This window comes from Pseudonaja textilis, chromosome 10 (assembly GCF_049901715.1).
Source record: "Pseudonaja textilis isolate UNSWEBS1 chromosome 10, rPseTex1.2, whole genome shotgun sequence".
Lineage (NCBI taxonomy): Eukaryota > Metazoa > Chordata > Lepidosauria > Squamata > Elapidae > Pseudonaja > Pseudonaja textilis.
The window spans coordinates 13354891-13379315 of record NC_141999.1 but is presented as its reverse complement, the minus strand read 5'-3'; the positions used below and the strand labels follow the sequence as shown (position 1 = coordinate 13379315).

At 43.3% G+C, this 24425-nt stretch overlaps 3 protein-coding genes and 1 non-coding gene across 7 annotated transcripts in view; 2 read left to right on the top strand and 2 right to left on the bottom strand.

Annotated features, from left to right (window-relative positions):
- The first annotated feature begins 1612 nt into the window (after nucleotides 1–1612).
- Nucleotides 1613–6557, top strand: LOC113437473 (ras-related protein Rab-39B-like). The gene is made up of 2 exons (XM_026702487.2): nucleotides 1613–2146; nucleotides 5029–6557. The coding sequence occupies exons 1-2, from the start codon at nucleotides 1926–1928 to the stop codon at nucleotides 5450–5452; spliced, it is 645 nt and encodes a 214-aa protein (XP_026558272.1). The 5' UTR covers nucleotides 1613–1925; the 3' UTR covers nucleotides 5453–6557.
- A 3043-nt stretch (nucleotides 6558–9600) lies between these two features.
- TAF12 (TATA-box binding protein associated factor 12) lies at nucleotides 9601–16792 on the bottom strand. Of its 2 annotated transcripts, none has more exons than XM_087939751.1 (7): nucleotides 16664–16792; nucleotides 15716–15809; nucleotides 13849–14100; nucleotides 13517–13594; nucleotides 13193–13307; nucleotides 11625–11713; nucleotides 9601–10896 (listed from the first exon to the last, which is right to left on the bottom strand). In XM_087939751.1, exons 2-7 carry the CDS (start codon nucleotides 15782–15784, stop codon nucleotides 10861–10863), a joined length of 639 nt encoding a protein of 212 aa, XP_087795877.1. In that variant the 5' UTR covers nucleotides 15785–15809; nucleotides 16664–16792; the 3' UTR covers nucleotides 9601–10860. The 2 variants fall into 2 exon arrangements, with proteins under 2 accessions (XP_087795877.1, XP_087795878.1); XM_087939752.1 differs by having other exon boundaries at nucleotides 15716–15806; nucleotides 16660–16756.
- A 1838-nt stretch (nucleotides 16793–18630) lies between these two features.
- On the top strand, nucleotides 18631–18772 carry LOC113437740 (U11 spliceosomal RNA). The gene has a single exon (XR_003374282.2). It is a non-coding gene; the product is annotated as a U11 spliceosomal RNA (small nuclear RNA).
- A 2486-nt stretch (nucleotides 18773–21258) lies between these two features.
- The window catches only part of LOC113437466 (discoidin, CUB and LCCL domain-containing protein 1-like), a 35518-nt gene continuing 32351 nt past the window's right edge, over nucleotides 21259–24425 (bottom strand). For all 3 annotated transcript variants that reach the window (XM_026702474.2, XM_026702473.2, XM_087939750.1), the window contains one exon: nucleotides 21259–22900. In XM_026702474.2, coding sequence (XP_026558259.2) covers nucleotides 22371–22900 — 530 coding nt within the window. In that variant the 3' untranslated portion in view covers nucleotides 21259–22370. The remainder of the gene's footprint in view (nucleotides 22901–24425) is intronic.

Here is a 24425-nt window from a genome sequence, read left to right as displayed (position 1 = left end):
CTTATTGATAAAGTCTGTCATTTAAGGTTGATCCCTAAACTTTGCTCACCATAAATAAGTCCCATACTGCATTCTAACCACTGCACTACCAGGTCTCCAAGATTTAATCCACACGTTGCATTAAACAAGCTTATTTAGTCTTGGTGAGATGGTCCAGCAAAACAGGTAGTCTTCAACGTATGACCACAATGGAGCCCCAGATTTCTGTTTTTAAGCAAAACATTTGTTAAGTGATTTTTGCCCCATTTGACCACCTTCCTTGCCCCAGTTGTTAAGTGAATCACTGCAGTCGATAAGTTAGTAACCCGGTTGTGAAGTGAATCTGGCTTCCCCATTGATTTGGCTTGTTAGAAGGTTGCAAAAGGGGATCATGTGACCCCGGGACACAGCCACGGTCGTAAGTTTGAATCAGTGGCCAAGCATCTGAATTTTGATCTCCTGATCATGGGGATGCTTCAAAGGTCGTAACTCTGAAAGATGGTTATAAGTCACTTTTTTCAGTGCTGTAACTTTGGACGGTCACTAAATGAACTGTTGTAAGTTGAGGATGGCCTGTATTTTCTTTCTCACAGCCATGGTGCAAATATGTAGTGCCTTTTTAAAGGGGACATTGGCTTCCTGTAAACTGGCTTTCCCCGTGACTGCAATATACCAGATGTGCGCAAGGACACACATACATGTGCATCAACACACAGACAGAATTGCCTACTGATTAGGCAACCACACGTTAGCCTAGCATGTTATTGTGTAAATTATTGTTCAGCTACGTGGGATCAGATTTGGGATTCAATTTTTTTTTTATTACCGGTTCTGTGGGCGTGGCTTGGCAGGGGAAAGATACTGCAAAATCTCCATTTCCTCCACACCAGAGATGGTATTCAGAAGGTTCTGGCCGGTTCTGCAGAACCAGTAGCGGAAATTTTGAGTAGTTCAGAGAACCGGCAAATATTGCCTCTGCCTGGCCCCGCCCCCATCTATCCTCTGCCTCCCATCGAGTCCCAGCTGATCGGCTGGGTCTTCTTTTGTTGCGCTGCACAGGAGAACAGAACTGGAAAGCAGGTTAGTGGAGTGGGAAGGGAGTGGAGATTTTACAGTATCCTTCCCCTGCCATGCCCACTAAGCCATGCCCACAGAACCGGTAGTAAAAAATTTTGAATCCCACCACTGCTCCCCACCCCACTAACCTGCTTTCCAGCTCCATTCTCCTGCGCAGGGCAACCAAAGAAGACCCAGCCAATCAGCTGGGACTTGGGAGGCGGAGAATAGATGGGGGCGGGGCCAGTCAGAGGTGGGATTTACCGGTTCTTCAAACTACTCAAACTTTCCGCTACCGGTTCTCCAGAACTGCTCAGAACCTGCTGAATTCCACCTCTGGTACACGTTGGCTGTGTTTGCACCACAGCCTCCTCTGAGTTTCAGGAGGCTTTCGTTTCCTCTTCTGCCTAAGGAGGCAACTTGGATGCTCATTCCCCACAGAAGGGAAATCCTGCAGCAGGCTGGAATGTAGGTGAAATGTGTTCTTGCTGGCCTGGCTTGGCCTTGAATAAACACGGCCCATTTTCAGGGAGGAGCAGGACAGGGAGAACTCGCACATCCTGCCTGCCTTAGGAGCAGACTGACTGCCTGCCTGCCCAAACATGGAATAAGAGCACCAGAGCCTCGGGCGGTCGAAGGGAGAGCAACTGTGCTAATCTCAAACAAGTCTCAACCAGTTTCTTACCTGGGTTAGAACTCAGCTTTTTCCACTGCTTGGGACTCCAGGTCGAACACCGGATTGGAACGTATTTTGAGCTGGCATGAGCCTTCTTGCTCCGCTCCACTGATGCGTCAACAGACCCACACAGATCCAGGCACACAAGAGATAGCAGCTTCCAGGGGTCTCTCTCTGTCTCTCTCTGTCTCTCTCTTTCTCTGCCAGCCTCCCCATGGCTGTGGATTCTCCATGGGACTATCAGTTCCGGATCATCATGCTGGGCGATTCCACGGTGGGGAAATCGTGTCTTCTGAAGCGCTACGCCGACGGGGTCTTTACGGAGTCCATGAACCAAACTGTGGGGGTGGACTTTTATGTCCACTTTCTGGAGATGGAGCCCAACCTGTGTGTCAAGCTGCAGTTTTGGGATACTGCGGGCCAAGAACGGTTCAGGTGAGTCAGGGGAGGAAGGCTGGACTTGGGATCTCTCAGCCAAAAGGTCAGGAGCCAGGGACCTTTTCCCCCAAAGGCTTGGAAGATGCTGGTGAGATGAGTTGAGGGAACCTGAAAATGAAGGAAGGCTTAAGCTTTGCTTCCTTCCTTGTTTGGAGGAGTTTAAAAAACTTTAGATTCGCAGCATTGTTTTTAGTTAGAGAGAATCAAAAGGAGAAGTGTTTCCCCTTTTGCATTTGGGCATGCAGGCAGGGATAGGGAAGGAGAAAGGGGAAGAGAAAAGACGAAGAAGCAAACAAGGAAAAAGAAGGAAAGAGGGGAAGGAAGAGGGAAGGAGAATGAAGAGGGAAGGATAAAGAAGAAAGGGAAGGAAGGAACGTTATAATGAGAATGAAGGAAGGTCTCAGGGAAGTCCTGCCTTAGCCCCCTGACACGAGCGACATCAAGCTGCCCATGCCTATCATGTCCACGTCCGCACATACCCCATGTCACCCCAGCCCTCCGAGGTCAAACACAACCCTGATGTCGCCCTCATTTAAATTGAATTTGACACCCATCATAGAGTATGAAGACAGTCGGTGTAATGTGCAGGCAGTCCTTGCCTTACGACAACAATTGAACCCAAAATTGATGTTGCTAAGCCACTTGAGTTTTGCCCCATTTTACAATCTTTCTTGCAGTTGTTAAGTGAGTGACACGGTTGTTAAGTAAATCCGGCTTCCCCATTGACTTTGCTTGTTGGACGGTCGCAAAAGGGGGAAAACACACAATCTCTGGAGTCGGGATGCTGCAACTGTTATAAGTACATGCCAGTTGCCAAGTGCCTGAATGTTGATTGCATGACTGTGGGATGCTGCAATGGTTCTAAGTGTGAAAAAACAGCCACAATGTTTTCCAGTACCGTTGTAAGTTGAGGACTAGCTGTATTGATGCTTTTTATCATGGGATGTGTTTCGGTATTAGTTTTTTATAGTTGTTTGTATTGTGTGCCTGCCAGGGTCAACTTTTTGAGATGGATGGCTGTGTAAATGTGAGGAATGAGCAAACAAAGGAACAGATGGGATGCAGGAGGAAAAGAACAAGAAATAAAAAGCAATGCTATGATAAAGATCTTACTAACTGCAACAGTCCGGTGATTAGATGTTCCCAGGGAAAGAACAAAGCTATTTAGTCTCAGAGGAGCTAAAAGACTCTGGCTTTTTCTTCTTTCCCCTACAAGTAGTTTTTCATCTTCCAATCATTTATTCAGCAACTATTCAATGTTTACTACAGCACGGAAAAAAGGAACTTAAGGCTGGCCTCTGCACTTACAATCATCACATGATTGAACTTCCTGTACTTGACAATCGGCAAGACTCCAGCACACGCCACTGGAGTCACCTTATAGAACACAAAAAGTAAAAAGGGCATTGCAACTGACCACAAAAAGATGAGTCAGAGTTGCTGTAATCTAAGAATCTCAGCACCCAGGTGAGACTTAGATGATTCATGTGACCATAGAAAACTCCACCTTCCTTGTTACTTCGCCTCGGTGCTCCAGGTAGGGTGTCGATGAGAAACTCTCAAGGATACAGAGAATGGCACTGTGGGAGTAAGTCTTCTACCACCACATCCAAAGGAACATAAAATATCAGAGCAATATTACACATTAATGGAGAATTTGAAAGCTTAGTTTAACTTGGCTAATTTGACTGAACATCTTAGTTCAGGGGTTTCAGAGTTTTTTGGGTTTTGGAAGTGGTGCATTTTGTGTAAAAAGAATCTGGAATCCCTGATCAAGAAGGGCAGCCAAGTAATAGGAAATAGGGAATGAAACGAGACTTGGGCTTATTCTAATGTATTTATGCAAATGTATATATTAAAAGTTATTGGGATTTCACAAAAATAGATGCCCCAGAAAGTTCCTCCAAGTATTGTAACTATAAACAGTAAAGTGCGTATTGCAAATACAAAATTAATGTTTACAAAGCACTAACATTAAATTGGAAATAAAATTAGAAAGTTAATGTTTTTGCCAAATGCAGCAATCTTCGGTGACTGGGAAGCAATTACTTTCCTTAGGAAAGATAGAAATGGAATATCCTGGCTCCATTTGGGTGAAAGAGATAGATTTGTCCTTAGTTTCTTGTTGAATTTAAATATAGCTTGGAAAACCCTATTCTAATTCCTTGTGTGTCTGATCACACTTAGCCAATAAAGAGTTGAGTTGAGTTGAGTTGAATTCTATTCTCTTCTTGTTGCTAGTCACGAAGTCGTGTCTGACCCATCACGACCCTATGGACGATGTTCCTCCAGGCCTTTCTGTCCTCTACCATCCCCCAGAGTCCATTTAGGCTCACGCCGACTGCTTCAGTGGCTCCATCCAGCCGCCTCCTTCTCTGCCGTCCCCTTCTTCTTTTGCCCTCAATCGTTCCCAGCATTAGGCTCTTCTCTAGGGAGTCCTTCTCATTAGCTGGCCAAAGTCTTTGAGTTTCATCTTCAGGATCTGGCCTTCTAAAGAGCAATCAGGGTTGATCTCCTCTAGGACTGACCAGTTGGATGGCCTTGCAGTCCAAGGGACTCGCAGGAGTCTTCTCCAGCACCAGAGTTCAAAGGCCTCCAGTCTTTGGTGTTTAGCGTTTCTTATGGTCCAACTTTCATAACCATACATTGCAACTGGGAAAACCATAGCCTTGACTATACACACATTTGTTGGCGGAGTGATGCCTCTGCTTTTTAGTGTGCTGTCTAGATTTGCCATAGCTTTCCTCTCCAAGACTAGACTATTCTCTATTCTCTTCTATTCTCTACGCTCTACGCTCTACTGTAACTCTATTCTATATTTTATTTCTTTCTGTCTTCTTGCAATATTTTCATGCTCAACAAATCTTTCTGTGATGTAGATCAGTGACACGTTCCTACTACCGTAACGCAGCTGGGGGAGTCCTGATGTTTGACCTAACCAACCGGGCATCATTTGAGAACATCAGGATCTGGCACCAGGAAGTGGTGGACACAGTCAAACCTCACCGCCCGGTTTTCGTGCTGGTGGGGAACAAGAGTGACCTGGAGGCTGAACGGAAGGTGGGACAAAAGGAAGCTGAGAAACTGGCGGTTTCCTTTGAAGCCAAGTATATCGAGACTTCGGCGAAAAGCAGCAGCAATGTGGAGGCAGTTTTCCAAATGTTAACTCTGGGCATCTACAAGGCCTTGAAAAGTGGGGTGATGAAACCTGGTCCACAGTGGGATGGAGTGAAAACCAAACTGCCATCGCCGGTTCACTCAGAGGTTTCCACTCAGGATAAGAGAAAGAAATGTTCTTGCTAGCTGAAGACAAGAGCCACTGTGCAACTGGGACAACGTTAACGATTTTGCAAAATAATTGACACATTGCGCTACCCTGTGGGTTGTGAAGCCATGATTCATTGAGTAAGCCACTATGGTTTAAGTACACACAATCTGCAGAGTCCTTAACTATGATTTATATGTGCACTATGGGGTTTGCAGAGCACAGAAAATTTTGTAAGCCTACTTTGTGGGCACTAATCTTGAAGACTCCATCACAAGAGGCCTACGGTCTCATTTATTCTTGCAAGCCGAGTAAAAAAAAAAAGTGTTCAAGTGTAGCTGCCAAGCTAGGGTTGAACTCATGAAGAATCAAGCTGGTGATACCTGTGGAGCAAGGTAACTTATTTGGTGTGGCGGCTGTGTGCAGTGGTGGGGTTTAAATTTTTTTACCCCTGGTTCTGTGAGCATGGCTTTGCGTGTGCGGAGGGACCTTCCCCTGCAATCCTGCACTCTCCTTGTCTTCAACAGCTGACACGCGGCAATCCGCTGTGTCGTGTGAAGCAGCTTAGCTTCAAAACCAGGAAATAAAGATCAGAATAGAGCCAGGTCGGATGGAACGGCCTAGCAGCTGACTATTGGAGTGAACCGATTCGCTCACAGATGATCCTCGGAACTACCTGTATTTTGTATTTTTTTTAGTATTTATTTGATTTGTCAATCGCTTACAAGATACAGGTATAAGAATAAATATACTGTAGTTTTGAATACATGAGATATAAGAAAAATAAAAAAACAATAGGACAGGGACAGTAGGCACAATTGGTGTCTACAGCCCAGGCCACTGGGCTGTAGACAACTTTCCATACACATCTCTAACACTTAAACAAGGATTCACGGATTGTCAGAGGTCAGCTTGTCTTTCCTTGGCAGTTACCTCTCACACTTCTAGCTACTCACTGCACTTCACATGAGAGCTGTTACATAGAGAATCATTTACTCTTGCAGGATCTACATCTCGGGACTTTAAAAAAAATTGGATTGTTTATTAAAAGTGTTCCCATAAATTATTTAGTGGTAAGGAAAGGTCCTTTCCCAATCTACCCATTGTCACTGAAGCGGTGGGGATGATACAGAATCTTTTTTTTTTTTTAAATTAAGATAAAAATTGATACAGGCTAATATAAGAAAGAAAAGAGAAAGCTAATGCAAGAAAGGGAAAATTGTAAAAGAAAAATAGAAAAAAAAAAGATACGAGGTGACTTCCATTCTTTGTAGCAGTTAAAAATACAATAATAAATTTACCTCTTTCTATTAAGATACATATGTATTATTATGCCTTTTGTATTTATTGTTGAAAATCCTGTACTTATTCTATATACCTTCTCAACGTATACCTCTGATTCCTCATCTCAATCAAAAAAAATTGCTAAAGCTTGAATAACCTTTTCTGTAATATCTTCACCAAAATACTCTGGAATTACTTTAAATCTCGAACAAAATTCCTTCAGTTCCAGGAAACCAGAATTATTCTTGTTAGGGATATTTAAAAAGAAATGTGGGAAAAATATAAAATATATAATATTACACATTTTAGCGGCTGCTAGAATTGCCTACGTTCAATGTTGGAAGCACAATTATATACCATCAGAGAAATTGATCATTCAAAAAATAATGGTGTGTGCTGAGATGGATAAATTAACCCGGATGTAACGAGAGAAAGAGGACTCTGAATATTATAGAATTTGGGGAAAATGATATGATTGGATTGAATTAAGACAAATGGATGATGAAAGAATTAATGATAAGCAACCTATAAAGGTTTACATTTGCATAAATTGTATATTTTTGTAAATAAGCACAAAATAGAAGATTGAGATAGATGTCACATACTGTTAATGTCATAATATGTATATTTTTGGTTCATTTAAAGATATAAAAGACTAATAAAGTTTAATTAAAAAAAGAAATTATCTAATTCTTCTTTCAGCTCTCCGTCCATAATTTTTATGTTACTCTCAAGAATTTGCACTTTGCCGTTGTTTTACATCTCCAGACACTTGTTTTACAGAGGCTTTCTTCAGTAAAACTTATCACAGCCTAGTCTAGTCTATTAGGGCCATGGTGGTGCAGTGGTTAGGATGTAGTATTGCAGGCTAACTCTGCCCACAGCCAGGTGTTTGATCCCGACGAGCTTGAGGTTGTCTTAGCCTTCCATCCTCCCAAATTGGTAAAGCGAGGACTCAGATTGTTGGGGGCAATATGCTGAAATTGTAAACCTCTGAGTGTGAGAGCAAGTCTCACGAATTCCATCTGTACACATCCATTCACACCTTCAGATAAGCACAGGGCACAACGTTGCATGTCATCACTACTCTGTGACATTAAAGGATGATCAGCATTGTGTCCAAGTGACAATATATTGTCCTTGATATAATTATGCTTAACACATTCTTACATTGCTTCAAAATTTGCTGTTTGATCCTCCAGTGACAAGTCAGCTTGAAATGGGACTAACATAAGCATCATCTAACAAACCCAATACCATACAGTATATCACTTTCTAATCTGATTAGTAACCAACTCACTCCAATTTAAGTGGCAGATTAACTATGCCATCTATGCCGTCATTATGCCATCACTATGAAGATGCTTTTAATACCAACCCAGCAACAAATGAAAAGTAGCAAGAGTTTGAAATACATTTCTTCCAGGTAAAACGTTTATTAAGTGGCACTGCTTGTTTCACTCTTACTGTCATCTTTCCTTTGTAATTTTCCTGGGTTTTCCTCAAAACAAATGCAGTACACACAACAGCTTTAAAGGCGAGAGGTACTTTCCAGACTTAACAAGTTAAAACATGCTTAATTCCACAGCAATGCAATGTTGCAATCAGACTTCACCTTTTTAAGCACCAAGGATTTGATTTTTTGGAGAGAAAAAAACCTGTTATAATTTCCTGGAATACCAAATGATATTTAAGTATCCCAACTATAAAATATTCACAGATTCAATCAGGCATAAAGAGGAGGGAGTTTTCCAAGCTTCTTATTGGTAATTAATTTAGCTTTCAGTGACAAAGAATGTAGATGCTAAAGACATTGCAGCGGATGCTATTTCAGATTCCTAGTTTCAGATCTATGTAGCTGACGTTGGATGGGGTGGCTTTTAAAAGACAAATGGAATTACAAGTTGTTGATATCAAGATTAGGAGAAACTGACTCTGAAGCATGGCATTTGCTGTGACAACAGTAACTTTTAAGTACCCATAATTTCACCTTAGGTTGGTTTTGCAGGTGCCTTTAAAATAAACAACCCACTTCAGTGTATGGGTGCAGCCCACACATACATATCAGTAACAAGGCTGCCAGTTAGAAGTGGTGGGAGTTCCATCTTAATATACCTGGATGGAGGAAAGTAGATTAAATGTGCTAATCTAAATCTATTCAGTGGTTATTCCACCTTTTTTTTCAACAAAAACAAAACAAAAAACCAATTCCAAAGAATGCACTAGAAGCTGGACTATACATGTGACATTCTACAGCTTCCATTAAATCCCATAAACAAGCAAAATGTACATTAGCAGCCCTGCATGGAAATATCTCCTGTATCACATGGAAATGTCTTCGCTGTTAATAGCTCTTTAAGGCCAGAAGCTGGATGTAGGTCAGTGGCTAGTCCCAGAGGCAATGAGATGAAAGGGCCCCACGGGAGATACGCAGCTTTAACAATGAGACAGGACAGAAATCCATGTGATTGCTGGTTAAGGCAGGGTTTCTTAACCGTGGCAACTTCCCTAGCGTGATGGCTGGGGAATTCTGGGAGTTGAAGTCCATACATCTTTTAAGTTGCCAGGATTGAGAAATACTAGGTTAAAGAAGTAGACTGGGTCTTGGGAAAATACAGCTCCAATCCCCTTGTGAAGTTCTGAATTATTTCTAGTCCGTTCTTTCTCAATTCTATAGCTTCTGAGAATAAAATGAGAGCTAATGTCCCTTCTACACTAAATATTACTCTGAGAAAAGGGAAGATCTAAAAGGATAGGAATATAAGAATGTTTCACACTGTTCATCCTACTAGGAGGAGCACTGCGGTCTTCCTAGCTGGTTGATGCCATTTTCTTATTCAAAGCACTCAATAATCCTGGATGTCATCTTGGCATAATTCATGAGACACCTTAGAAAAGCAGATACACAGGGTATTCATTTATTGTTACATTTTCAACTAATGGAAACTTACACAAATTCTTCTTTTAAAGTCCCTGCTGGATGGCTCAATGCAAAGCTGAGGCAGTCAGCACTTATAGTGAAAACGAAAGACAACGAGGATGGTGGAGGGACCCAGACCAGTGGCTGTTTCCTCAGTTCAGAGTATGGGCCAAGCCGCCCCCCTCCTCTGGCTGCTCCAAATGTAGCTTATCAAGTGTGAAGTGGGGGGGGGGGGAGGATACACATTTTCTGCAAGCTTCTGCTTCAGCAGCCACCTTCCCCTCCAGAAGCAGCGAAGTAGTTTTTCACCATGCACGAATATCTGAAGCAGCAGCAAATACTTCTACGCCAGTAAAATGCTGGGTGTCAAGTGTGCTTTTAGAATTCAGAACCTTCCTGGGAGGAGAGGGCCAGCATCCAATCAAAAGGGGCATTTCACTCAACTTACAAGGGGGAAAAGGAAAAAAAAAGGACCACATATTGTACCAAGGCTTCTGGATGCAAAGAAGGGTGAGGGATCCCATGCCACAGCCATTGGACAGAGACTATATATGCATCTTGGGAACCGTAAGGCAGTTTAACCATGCCTGCGGGCTGCTTTTTTTAAAAAAAAAAAAAATTTTTTTTTGTAGGTCAAGCCTTGTTTCTACTGCATTTTTATAGGGCTTGGGGTAGAAAAAGAATTCAACTTACCCCAACATCCTGAGCATTAAATTAAAACAAAAAAAAGAATAGATTTTCAACTGAAGTTCCTGTCAATACTGTGGTCTGCTTTTGAGACCCATCATTCATTTTCTCTGCAAGAAGTCCAAATACCGTAAATAGCAACCTTACAAGTAGCTGAGAGGGAGGGAAGGGATGATGAAAAATAATAATAATAACCTATGGCCACTTCTAATACTGTTCTCAAAAATAGCAAAACGTTTTATCCCTTGGGCAATCATGGATACCGTAATATCACTTAGGAGGAGGAAAATAAAAGTCTATGCTCCGAGATAAGTTCCTTTGGGGGAACAGATGTGAGGAGACCGACTGGCGGTTGGCAAATCTTCTCTTAATAACCCTTTTATTGCTGCACTGTGAAAATATACGCTTCCCTGTGAAGCATTGCAAAAAATAAATTTAAAAATTATCCCTTAGATGACCTCAAGGGTACTTTCCACAGCTTCAGAGGCAGACTTTTTTTTTTTTTTTCCTCATAGAAGAGTCTTTTTCTTTTCATTTCTCTGTCTTTTCCCAGAGTTATTTCTTGGTTGTTTTGCGGATCAATGCCATTCTCTGAAAAGAAAAGGTGAAAAGACAGCATGAAGATGGGTCTCTTGAGGTAACGGAAGCTGTGGATGGCCTCCGTTAGACTTCATAAGTTAGACTAAGAATATGATTCATGGAACTCAGACAGGTAATTTTACAATTCACCCGACAATCCACCTCTCCAGAGCACCAGCAGCTGTTGAGTTCCCAAAACTGGCTTGAGGCTCCAATTAAAGAGGTCCATCTCTTCTCTTTTTCCCAGTTTAAATTACTCCCAAGGCATATCATATCTCCCAAGTTGCTCTTTGAGCTTGAAGGAAAGATACCTAGCCAATTCTGTTCATTTCCTTACAGGCCATATAGTAATTTCAGGGTAGGCAGCCCTGGTTCAGAACAACATTCCCCACAAATTGTATTTTTTTTAATAAATAGAACTGAAATGATTTATTAAGCTGGGGGGGAGAAGAGAGTGAGGTGAGGCTCAGAAGGTCCTATTTTTTTAATACTTAAATCATATAAACGATTAAGGAAAGAGACTGAGGCATGCGTCATGATTTTTACAAAAGCCAAGGTGGAATTTGAACATTAGAAACTGGGCATGAAGCTTCAACTTGTTTAGCAAGCTCTGTTTTTCATTTGAGATATTCCCTTTTCTTGCTATTTATCATTGGTTTGATGGAGCAGAAAATATGTGCATCACATCATTTCACTTAGGTGTGAATTATGAGGGGGTAGGGGGAGAAAGAGATCCTTACCTGTTTGTGAGCTTCTGTAGTGCAGGCTTTTTTATATGGCCTGATTTCTTCAGAGCCAAAACCTGGGATCCACATATTCCACTGGCGTTCTAGGGACAGCAACAGCATCCGAGTGGGTCGTGGTGAGGAAATGAAACCATACGCAGATGACGATTTGAACAAGGGATACAAAACAGGCAAGAGAAACAGACTCAGCCATTTAGAAAGCAATGAATAACCCACTATATCACAGTTCCCCAACCTTTCCGGCTTTGCAGAGGGGGGGGGGAGGAGGAGGAGGTGTTCTGTGCAAGCAGTGTGTGTGCAGCTCCATTTGCATGAGCAGCGTGCACACGCACACCTTCTGCTCACACAAAAAGAACACGCATGTGCCTACTCACCTGCTGCTCGTTCAAGTGGCGATGTGTGTGTACACTTGGCCGCTGTTCCTATGGCCCGTTTGTAAATAGTTCACAGCCCATTAGTGGACCACGGCCCAGAGGTGAGGGACCCCTGCACTATATCATTGAGAAATACATGCTTTTGCGGGAATCTGACTCGCCCAATCTGAGCCCTTTCTTGTATCTCTTCTGGCAAACCTGTGAGGCACCTCATAAAAATACCTCAAGATCTTAAATCTTTCCAATATGGGCCTTGCATTCTGGGCTGACGGATGACTGACAAAAGATAAGCTTGCAGGCAAAAAGACAGGAAAAGTGAAGCATGATGCCATTTATGGTTACCAGAACGAATCTGGAAGCCACTTTTTTGGTGCTTCTACCATTGCAGGAGATTGATTTGTGATTCCTTTCCATGGATTGCCCCAAGGAGACTGTAGCAATCATTGGTTGGGAAGGTGCAGCTATGCAAAAGTTCCCACACCATATTACCCTATAAAACAGTGCTTACTAACCTTAGTAATTTTAAGAACTGTGGACTGGCTGGGGTATTCTGGAAGTAGGAGTCCACACATTTTAAAATGGCTAAGGTTGGGAAAGACTGCTTTAAAACATGACAGCAATGCAGGAGTCACAGAATTGAAACTACCATGCTGCGGTTTGCAACTTTCTCCATTCCAGTGTCCTCCAGAAGTTATAGGCTACAAAAGTGCATCATGTCCACTGCACTTGCCTCATGGAAGCTGCACCTGTGTGTGTGTGTGTGTGTGTGTGTGTGTGGTGGTGGGAAATACTAGAGAAAACTTCTGAAAGGCCCAGTTGTCACCTGAGAACGCCACACAGTATTTATTACTACGATTCAGATAGTGGCTCACTGAAGGAGCAAAGAAGGAAAAAACAAGGAGAGTGACTAGCAGCAAGATGGACACACTCAGCTATGGTGGCAATAAATGCACCACTGGGAGATTTGACAGAACTGCTTAGGGATAGATGATGGAGAAAATCTTTCTAGGTGTCAAAAATAACTTGATGGCACAGAATCAACCTAACTTGAGGGGAAAGTTTGCAGATTGTCTCTGCGAATGTAGCCCAGAAGAAACACTGCGGGTTATGGACAAAACAATCCAAAACAACTGATAGGTTAAGCTGGCAGCTGTCATGAAATAGACACATGTACGTCGTTGCACTGACCAAGATGCAGCTGGACATCCTTTACTTCCAAAGTGTTAGACTTGCGATGCCGTGCAAGCTGGCAGGCAGCGGTCACCACGCTTTCAATGAAGTCGTCAGCTATTTGCAGCAACATCTGTCAAAATGGAATTCAGCATCAGCAAGAATGGCAGAGGTCACCACACTTTGCTTCAGAAGGTTATTCTTCTGACAAATTCAAGGTTCTGACAGAGCATTCTTGGGAAACCCCTCCCCCCAAAAGAAAAATTAGGAATAAAATGGCACATTTTAACAAAGGAGAGGTTTAGATGTTTGTGATAATCATTTCAGCTCAGGCCCGCCTACCTCCTCCACATCTTCATCCAGCTGTTCATTTGGATCCACTTCTCTAACCAGATCCTGTAGTTTCTTCTTTGTTAATATCTATAGAAAATATCAGTATATTTTATTGGGTTAGTTCAACCATAGTCATTTTTGCAGTTAAAATCAAAAGATCTTGCTTAGGAGGACATCCAGTCAGCAACGTATATGGTGCCCCTAAAACTGGCTCAGGAATTCTGGGAGTTGAAGTCCACCAGTCATAAAGGGGCCATAATTCCCCACCACTGCTCTAAAGCAACTCCTCTACCCAGAGCCCTCCAGATGTGCTGACTACATCTCACATCATGGCCAATTACCTGATTACTTTCAGGACTGAGGCGCCCACCACTGCTAGGGGTCCCAGGCATCTTTGCCACAGAGGTATTGTTTGCCATGGAACTATGAGGAGGAGTATTGCCTGCTTCTGCTTTGATTGAAGAAAAGTTTGATAAATTGATCAAAGTAGATGGACCAAACTGGTTCATAATCTGCTGAGCTTTAGCCTTGAGGTCATAGAGCTTGTCCAGATCTTGCTTCTTCTTGGGATTATGTGGACCCAAACCAATCAGCTAGAAGAAGAAACAGACCTCAGACTTAAAAACAAGATGGCAGAATTGAAATGTCAGTATCTTGGACATGTTAACCAAGTTCAGGAATCTGTTATTACAAAAGCAACTTATCAGTGAAAATATACCCAGTATTGTAAATAGCCCATTTCTTAGTTTTTTTTCCTGAGCCGTAAATTATTGAATGTAGTACATTAATTCAGCTCAGACTATATTAGTTTATTTTAACATTGCAACTTGTAACACCATATCAAGGCCAAACCATGCTGTACATGTACAATCAAAAATAGCAAGTTCAATATCATCTTTATTACTTTGAGTTTAAGAACAAGGTCCAGACAGAATACACAAAATATTTAGATTACAATGTTAATATTCCATTCTTATTATCATGCATATACTATGCTCAACACATTGACAAAAAGACAATGATATTAAGTTTTGTGGGTGAGATTCTCATTTAGAACTGCTTTCAATATAATCAAATATTTCTTGTCAAGGTAGAATATGACTGCCATTAAAAGGAGCTGGCTATATGAAAGAGAGGAAGGGCAATGAGTTCAAAGTTAGAATATAATAGAATACTTTATTGGCCAAGTGTGATTGGACACACAAGGAATAAGCTTTAGATTCTTTTTTTCTACCCAAAGTTTAATTATTTTGCCTCATTCACATTTTACTAGAATACTGGTTTACATGGAAAGTGTTCCCTTTTGATAGGGTGGTTGTAACAATTTCTTACTGAGAGGAAGCACTGTGTTAGATCCAACCTGGGTCCAACCTCTTCCAGTACTATTTGCATGGCTCAATGTTTATTTCCTAGGAGGCTGTATCTTCTCTGATTTATTTTAAAAATATACACATAGAGTGTTTCTTTAATCTCACCTATTTGAAAGCTTCAATATTTAGGTTCATTGCACTGTAAGAAGGTACAATCCAATTTATCATCCTGGATTAACTGTCCTTCTAAAAACCAAGTTAAAACTTGGTTCTTATAAAATATTATATGGCTCCAACAATAATGAAATGCTAGAATGCAGAGATTGAACAGAATAGAATAACAGAGTTGAAAGAGACCTTGGAGGTCTTCAAGTCTGCTTAGGCAAATGTTATCCAATCTCTTCTTAAAAACTTCCAGTGTTGGAACATTTACAACTTCTGGAGGCAAGTTGTTCCACTGATTAATTATTCTGTCAGGAAGTTTCTCCTTAGTTCTAAGATTGCTTCTCTCCTTGATTAGTTTCTACTCATTGCTTCTTGTCCTGCCCTCAGGTGCTTTGGAGAATAGATCAACTCCTTCGTGGCAGCCCCTAAAATATTGGAACACTGCGATCATGTCAATCCTAGTCCTAGATTGATAGAATAAAGCAAACCTAAATTCTAATCTGTACAAGGACTCAGAAGAGAGATTTCAGTCACATATTCAATGTCTTGAATAGCATATAGATCATATATATATATATATTGATAAACTGGAAAGCAATGTATTCTTGCAAAGCTTGTTTACCATCAGATTTTAATCTCGGCACACGATTAAATTTAACAAGTCACAATCCTGCAGCTTTTCATTATGATGCTAGTATGCCATGCGATGGTCACTTCAAGCCAATTTACTTACAGCTATCTGAGTATCTAGATCTTTAATTACATCAGAAACTGCTGTGGGGCCATTGAATGGAGAGGCCATTTTCAAAAAAGAAAAAAAAATGCTCCTGCAAATAAATGGTCAGAATTAACCTACATAACAGTTCTTCCCTGGTCATGAATACTTATAAAATTCTTTCAGAACATTGTGTTCCTGCCTCCAGCCTGAAAAAATAAGAGAGACTCTGATATGCAACAAAGCACCACAACACAGGATTTTCCTCCCCCTTTATGTCTCCTTTTAAAATGGTCTCATAATTTGGGACGATACTGCTCCAAACATTTTTCCAACCAAAGTCACTGACAGCACAAGCTTACAGAAATCAAAGCAGTAGTTATCAAAAGGCAATCCAAAAGGCGATACCATGTTCCATCAAGTAATTAAGAGCCCCAAAGGACTAAACAGCCTTGATTTGGTTCTAAAGGGGTTACTATTCATGGGTTTTACGGGTTGTTTAAGTAGGTGTATACATGGACGATCACAAAATAACGTACCAATAATAACACACACACACACACAAAATACTGTATTTTTTTCTTCAAAATACATTTTAAAAAAAGGATAAAAGGTGATATAGGGGCGTTTGAAAACCAAAGTCACGTCTACCAAAGTGGGACTCTTGCTGTCAAGGGGAGGAAGGCGGGAAGTCTATCTAAGAGAGCCCGAGTGATGTGGAGGCACTATTGGGCTGGCTGTGTGTGGGAATAAGTTACAGCTCCGTCCTCAGGCCAGCCCACCCTCAAGGGCTGTTGTGTAGGTAAAAAGAGTCCTGGGACTACACTTAGATATGGCGCCCAACGCTAAACAGCAAATAGGCATCTCTCCTAGACTCCTTTTCTCCGTCGCCTTGTCTGTTTAAGCGGGGTTCCATCACGGCCACCCCTATCACCGCCCCACTCCCTCCCTCCCTCCCTTACTTACCGGCGCCTCAGCCGCCTAGCTTCTCATACCGTCCGCGCTCCCTCGGACGAGCCGCCGCCGCCAGCCGCCTTCGCCTTCAGCGGGTTCTCCGCCGACACAACACTTCCGGGGTCACGACCGCGAAGCCACGGAAGTGCCGGGAAACACCCTTTTGCCAGCCCGCGCGCCAAACCGGCCTGCTCAACCAACCAATCGGGGCGTCCTTTTCTGCTTGTCGTCCGTGGGGCGGCCCTGGCTTGACTGCGCAAGCGCCAACTCCGGAGGACGCTGGTTTGGGAGTTGTAGTTCAGGCAGCCGCGGCGAAGTTGGTTTTCTTTTTCTTCCCCGTAGTCTTCGCTCTTGTTCTGGGCAGAAGAAAGCGGACCCCTCCGTAACGCGAGGAATAATAGGGCTCTCGTTCTGCCCGCTCGCAGGACGTTGCCTATCCAGGCGAACTGTAAATTTAAGGCAGGGGTTGCTGGCTGAGGAATTCTAGGAGTTGAAGCCCACAAGTCTTAAAGTTGCCAAGTTTGGAGACCTCTGATTTAAAAGGTTCCTTTGTACAACCCAAGATTAGTTATTTTTGGTGAACTTACTTCTTTTGGTTAGCTATTCTTCAGCACAATGAGCCAATTCGGAAACTGATTTCATTCAGTTCGCAGTCCCAAAGGTGTTTTTTCAGGACGCAACTGGACTTTTTTATTTTTCTTTTGAAGACATTTCACTTCTCAACCAAGAAGCTTCTTCAGCTCTGACTGGATAGTGGGGAATGGGAAGATTTATATTCCTTGCAGACAGCTGGACATTTGCATCCTTTTAGAGGGTCGTTGAAGCAAGGAAGTGCTGAAGAATAGCTAACCAAAAGAAGTAAGTTCACCAAAAATAACTAATCTTAGGTTGTACAATGGAGCCCCTTAAATCAGAGGTCTCCAAACTTGGCAACTTTAAGACTTGTGGGCTTCAACTCCCAGAATTCCTCAGCCAGCAACCCCTGCCTTAAATTTACAGTTGGCCTGGATAGGCAACGTCCTCTTGGATGAGAAGCAAAACATCTTCAAAACAAAAAAACAAGAAAGTCCAGTTGCTTCCTGAAAAAAAAAAGCACTTTTGGGACAACCATGACCTGGATGACTGAGAATCTCTACAGATAATCAGTTTGCAGGCTATAAGCATTTCGTGTGAACAAAGTGAAAAGAAGAATAAGGGAAAGCCAATCGATTTTGCGCTAATATCTTGGAAAGGGAAATAAATGCTTGCATCCCTCAGATATAATCCTTGATTTGGAGAAAGGAGATTGCGGTTCCAATGTCAATTGAGCTAGAACTGCGTTTGCACAACCCATTGAATCGTAAACTAGGCCAGCCCTTTTGGGTTGTGCAGCCCAGGCATACCACTGATTTATGGTGCAGCCAGCCATGCAAATCTAAGAAGCGGAGCTCATTCAACCGTGGGTCAGCGTATAATGCAAATGAAGCCAGGGTCTGCATTCGGCCTGGCTCGAGGTTTACTTCAGAAAATCTGTGCATTAAAGTTAAGGCCAACTTTCAAATGGAAAGAAAAATCAGGAAACAAATATAAACGAACGAGATTTACTTGGAAAAGAATTGCCTTGTACTACGGTGGAATTGATTTATTCCAGCAAAGGTGTTTTATTTTTTTTTTCAGCCCTATCAGCGAAAGTTAATTAGCAAAGCTAAATTAATCCCGTCTGCTTCTTGCGCTAACTCTGCCTTTGACAGGTCTATCGAAAACTAAACTTTCAGGCTTTCTACCCAGAATTCCGCGCGTTAATTTGCATATCGGATAGAAAAAAGGAGAAATGTTCACCCTATTTGAAAATCGGACCGCATTCGGAACTTCCTGGCGGCAGTTATGAAGTTAAATCTCCGCGGAGTTGACCAGGATGGCTGTCGTTGGGCGGCCTCCTCGCCCTGACCTAAAGAGGCGTCACGGATCAATGGGAGCGGCGCTCGCGGAGTCTACGTTTAAAAAAGGGCTTCTGCTGTGATTAGCACATGGAGAGGGGTGGCTGCGGCTCGCTTCTTTCCGTGCGGAATCGCTATCAAGAGATTTCGGAAGCATAATTTTTGCGAATGGGGGCAGCTGGTAATCGCTTGTTCTGGCTCCCCGCCTAAAAGTTGTACGATGGTAGATTTGGATTAGTGCTTAAACTTAGGTTGTCCGCTAAAGGAGGAACTATGGGAAAAACAGTTGAAGGGGAAAGTACGGCGCTGGGAGTCGTTGTTGTTGTGCAGCGCAGGCCACGGGGTCGCAAAGAGTGGGATGAGTCTGAAGAAAAGTAATCTTTTTCGTGGGCTGTGTGCTGTTACTCGCTCAGGAGTGGCACTTAAGTTGACTTATAATTGGTCCTCTTGCTTGTCAGACTGTAAGGTGATCCCTGGTCCTCACTGTGAAAAGTTAATCAGCATAGAGCTGCAAGGGACCTTGTAGGTCTACTCCAACCCTCCCCCCAAGCAAAAGACCCTATACCAAGGGTCTTCAAGCTTGGCAAGCTCAAGACTTGTGGACTTCAACTCCCAGAATTCCTGAGCTAAGATGACTGGAGGAAGAATTCTGGGAGTTGAAGTCCACAAGTCTTAAAGCTGCCATGTTTGAAGACACCCTGGTCTATAATTTCTCACAGATGGCAGTCCACTCTCTTGAAAGCTTCCATTGATTAAGCTCCCACAACTTCTGAAGGTCTTCTAGTCTGATCCCCTGCTCAAGCAGGAGACCCTTGTACTGTTTCAGACAAGTGACTGACAAGTTTTTTCTTAAAAATCTCCAGTGATAAAGCTCCCACAACTTCTGAAGGTAAGCTGTTCCCACTAGTTAATTCTTCTCAATGTGTTCAAAAATGACAACTAGTCCTCACTAGTGCTCCGTATCTGTCATGTCATTAGGACATGCAGTGTCCTCGGGTCCTGTGATCGCCATTTCCAATCTTCCCAGCTGGCTTCTGACAAAGTCATGACTGCATCTGTGTGAACATTAAGTTAGGCAACAGTGTTCATTGGCCTTGAGCTAACTATGGCTGGATTTGGTTAGTACTTGTCTTGGAGACCCCAAGGGTGGGCTGTAGACCAGTCTGAGAAATTGGTGGTGGTGGTGGGGGAATTCCTAAGGAAGCAAATAACGTCTTATGTTGGCCATGGGATGATCCATGCTGTCATCAGGAGGTGAGCTTGATTTGAAAGTGGGGTGTTTTTTTTTTCAATGGTACAAGCCCTGTCTTTTGTAGCTAGCTCTTGAATCAGTGTTAGGATGTATTTGCCCATTCCTGAGCTCAAGGAAGGGCTGTCTTCTGAAGTACAGCATCACCACAATGATCCTCACAGTGTAAGAAGAGGTCCTAGTTCTAATGGAACTAGATGATAGATGATAGAGAGTGGATACTGTGTTTCCCCAAAAGTAAGACCAGTCTTATTTTGTTTTTGCCCTAACAAAAGGCATCAGGTCTTATTTTCGGTGGGATGTCAACCACTGACTAGCCTCGCTTGCGCACATCGCCCCCGGCCTCCTTTTCGTTGTCAGAGGCCTTCAGGAACCTCTTCTTCTGTGGCCAGCAAGGCTTTCCTGAAGGCCTTCGCTTTCCTCAACTCTCTCACATGCTGATAGGACGCTAGCCAGATGACTACTGATAGATACTGGTAAGCAGAGGCAGGTTTTCCTCCCCTTATTTTCCTCCCCAAAAACTAAGTCTGACCCAGAGGTGGTATTCAGCAGGTTCTGACCAGTTCTGAAGAACTGGTAGTGGAAATTTTGAGTAGTTCAGAGAACCGGAAAATGCCACCCCTCACTGGAGATTTTACAGTATCCTTCCCCTGCCACGACCACTAAGCCATGCCCACAGAACCGTAGTAAAAATTTTTGAATCCCACCACTGGCCGGACCATATCGTTTCATAGCGAAGCACGGGTATTGAGCTAGTATATAATATAGGGGCCCAGAGAATCTCCATCCCTAAACATGTTTCTTTTTGACTACTGTAAAATGCACAGAAGTATGTATTCACTGAAACATGCTAATGCATGTTTGTGAGTTTGTAGTATAAAACATAGATGCATATAGCGGCATATAGATGTATGATGTACACTGAAGATGGCATTTAACTTCATTGTATGAGGTGCAACGACAATAAAGTAAACTATAGCTGTATCTGGGAATGCACACAGGTAATGCCAGGTGCAAAGACATTGAGGTGTTAAGGGCATTTCACTGCTAAACTGGTTTCTCATATATCTTGTTTTGCACATGGTAATAAAAGATTTACAAGCCAGCCCTTGACTCAGAGGATATATTATCTGGCCCAGGGAGCCTGGTGCATTAACTTTAATCCTGGAAGTATTTACCTTTAATAAACCTTGTGACGACCTCATTAGCTTTCAGCTCCTCTTTCTTGGAAATCTCTCGTGGATATTGACCCCTGGAGGGCATTTACATTTGGGTGTCAAACAGAATGCAAACATCTACTACAGCCAGGAAAATCTTTTTGATTTTTCAGAGCGAAATTTAAAAAATCCAAGCAGATTTGTTAGTAATAGATGGCAAGGGAAGATGGAGAAAAAAAGCAGTAGATTTTTAAAATTTGGTTTACAAAATATTTCTCAAGTGAATAAGAACAGAAAGTAAGTTTAATGAGCTCTGCTGAATGAAGTTTTGCTCTTTTCCTTCACCTGGGAATCTCATAACATGTACATGTGTTCTTAACAATTGTCTGATCTGCAATGCAGTCAAAAGAAATTATAATGCAATTCTACACCCCCATTCTCCACTGTTGTTTTTGGACTACAGGGCAGGCAAGCAAGGATTGTTGGAATATTTGTCATTCTCATGAGTTTGACAACCCGAGACTTCGTTAGAAAGTTCCTCAGCTTGGGCAGGGAAAGTAAGCATGGATCAAATGAAGTATTGTCCTTTGTAGATGTATCAGCTGACCCTGGTAGTTAGAATGAGGCAGTGTCCTCAGATGGAAAATCTTTGGAGGTAGCAGCAAGATATATGGGGAGGAAAACTTGTGTGCCTTAGTCTGGTTGTCTTGTGTTCTCCAAACCACTCTAACTGGAAAATACAATTTTATCATCAGCTTCATAAAGTAAGATTTAATCCCTTCACGGGCGGATGTTTGCATATCGAAGGAAACACGATGACATTTTGTTCTTTGCAAAACATCCAAGTCATTCTAGGAGCACAGCAAGATGCTGAATGCAGATTTCCTAGGAAGAAGGTCCCTGCAGATTTTATTCTGCTAGTCATTGCCAAATGACTATCGATGCTCATCTCTATTTCAAGGCCACTGAGCCAGCATTGTCAGAAGACATTTCCCAAGTCACATGGCCAGCCTGATGTCACAGAGCCCCAGGTACCTTCCCACCAAAGTGGTACCTATTTATCTACTTGCATGTGTATGCTTTCGAACTGCTAGGTTGGCAGGAGCTGGAGTAAGAACGGGAACTCACTCCATCGCATGGCGCTCGGGGTCTCGAACCTGGGCTGCCAACTTTCCAGCCAACAAGCCCAGTGTCTCAACCACTGAGCCACCACACCGCCCCATAGAAAGAAGGCTGGAGCATCCTTGCTGGAAAAAAAAAAAAAAGAACTGGGCATCAATTGGTTGGTCTACAACTCTGCTAGATCATGTCAATTTGAACGTGAAGCTTTGGGTCCTTCAAGAGGGGACCGAATTTTTTCACAGCAGCCTGACGGGAAGGTTTGCTTCCTGCAGGACTCACAAGGGCTTGTGATAGACATGTTCATAGGGGGGATTTCTCTGTTGGAAATGGCGGCCCTGAAATGAGGCTGTACGGGCTTTATCTCCTGGGCGCGGAGTCCATTCGTTTGGAAGAGGAGGCAGGCAGCCAAGGTCAGTTTGGATAGATCTTTCCTGCTGGCCTGTCTCACCTGCTTGGCTCTCCAGCTTCTCTGCCGGACACTGAGCTGGGAAATCATATTGCAGCGAAGATTCGTGGGGACCGGGTGGAGCTAGGCAACCCCCCCGACTTTCGGAGAAAGGGAGCCTTTGGACACCCAGATTCGTCCCGCAAGGGCCCCTCCCCACTTCCGCAGGCAGCTCCATGAAGGGGGTGGCGTACTCCGGTTCCAGGGCCAAGGGCTCCGTATACTCATGCTGCTTGGCTGGAACGTCATAAGGATTCACCACCAGGGGGAGCGTGTAACCTTCGTCCACGGCTGGCTTGAAGGTGGATGGGGCCACCTGGCAGCCAGGGTTGACTTGGACCAGGTCTGGCTCAGCATATTCTGCGAAGGAGAAGGAGAAAAAGGAGAGGGTGAGGGAAGGAGGAGAGACGTTCCTGTAGGATAACGGGAGACCTGATTCTGGAACCCTCTGAATGTTCCCTGAGTGACAGGTCTGGCTTGACTGACATACGGACTCTACTGTTTTGATCAGATGTACAGAGGCCGCTTGCTGGATGTGCTGAAGCTGTGATGGCAAACCTGTGGCATGCATGCCAGAGGTGGCACACAGAGCCCTCTCTTGGGGCATGCGCACCATCGCCAGCTCTTCCCGAAAAATGGTCAAAAAACAGGATGCTTTTTCAGGATGTTTTCCGGGATATTTTCAGGCCATTTTCCTGACCGTTTTCTGGCTGTTTTTCAGTCTGAAAATGGCCCCAAAATAGCCTGAATACAGCGCCAAAAACAGGCAAAAACCAGGCATGTACACGCTGGCCAGCTGGTCTTCAGGTTTCCGGTGCTCCGACACCTGCACATGCATGCACATGTATGAATGTTCCGGTTTGGGCACTCGGTGCCAGAAAAGTTCGCCATCATTGTCCTAAAGCAAGGGGGAAGGATGTCTCCAAACTTGGCACCTTTAAGACTTGTGGACTTCTCCCAGAATTCCCCAGCCAGTATGGCTTTTTTAAACCACCCAACTTTGGAGACCCTTGTGGTTTAAAGCAAAGGGGTCTCCAACCTTGGCAACTTTTAAGCCTGGCAGACTTCAACTCCCAGAATTGCCCAGCCATCAAAAGCTGGCTGCGGCATTCTGGGAATTAAAGTCTGCCAGGCTTAAAAGTTGCCAAGGTTGGAGACCCTTGTGCTTTTAAAGCACAGAAGACCACCCATTCCTCATATCAAAATGGACTGGATTGAAAGTTGAATGTTATTTCAACATCTTCCACTGCAGGCAAAGGCACAAGCCAACAAACCCTCCAATCCTAGACCTACCCCGCCCCCAGCCAGCATGGTGGGAAAAAAATTGCAGCATTTATTCTGCCCTACCGATATTCCTTGGCTTAAGATCACAATAAAGCTCAAAATTTCCATTGTTAGGGAAGGCAGTTGATAAGTGAGCTGGCTGGGAAATTCTGGTGTGGGAAGCCCTGCCTCCAAAGAATGAAATAATTTGGGAAATATTAAAAAAGGCAGAATATTCTAGTTCTCTAAAGGAGAAATGAAGAAACCTGCTCTTAAAGACAGAAAGCAGCCCCCCCTCCCAGTCTTTCTTAATAGCCCACAGCAGATGCCAGCACTTAAGGAGATAAAAGAGCTTATTGAAAGAGGAAGCCAAATATCTAGTTGGCTCCATTCATAAGCAAAACAAATACTGCCGGCAGAGGCCCATTCAAGACAGGATATTTTGAAACTGCTTGCAGCAAAGTTTGACAGCTAACAAAGGCAGAATGGTAGCATTTAGAAAGCAGCCCTTCACCCAAGATCCAGCACAGGACAAAAACCATTAGCTAAAATAGGACTTGCCCAACACCCTTTCAGAACAGAAGCTCCTTCATTGCCCCACCCCCAGGACAGTTCAAACTTC

Bases quoted from the DNA above. Each gene is read 5' to 3' on its own strand.
- LOC113437473 (XM_026702487.2), top strand. From the start codon at position 1,926: ATGGCTGTGGATTCTCCATGGGACTATCAGTTCCGGATCATCATGCTG. The intron at 2,147-5,028 runs GTGAGTCAGGGG...TCTGTGATGTAG, and splicing joins GCGGGCCAAGAACGGTTCAG to ATCAGTGACACGTTCCTACT.
- TAF12 (XM_087939751.1), bottom strand. From the start codon at position 15,784: ATGGCCTCTCCATTCAATGGCCCCACAGCAGTTTCTGATGTAATTAAA. The intron at 13,595-13,848 runs GTAATTGGCCAT...TATTTTCTATAG, and splicing joins TCAGTCCTGAAAGTAATCAG to ATATTAACAAAGAAGAAACT. The intron at 11,714-13,192 runs GTCAGTGCAACG...TGCTGTCCCTAG, and splicing joins GGATGTCCAGCTGCATCTTG to AACGCCAGTGGAATATGTGG.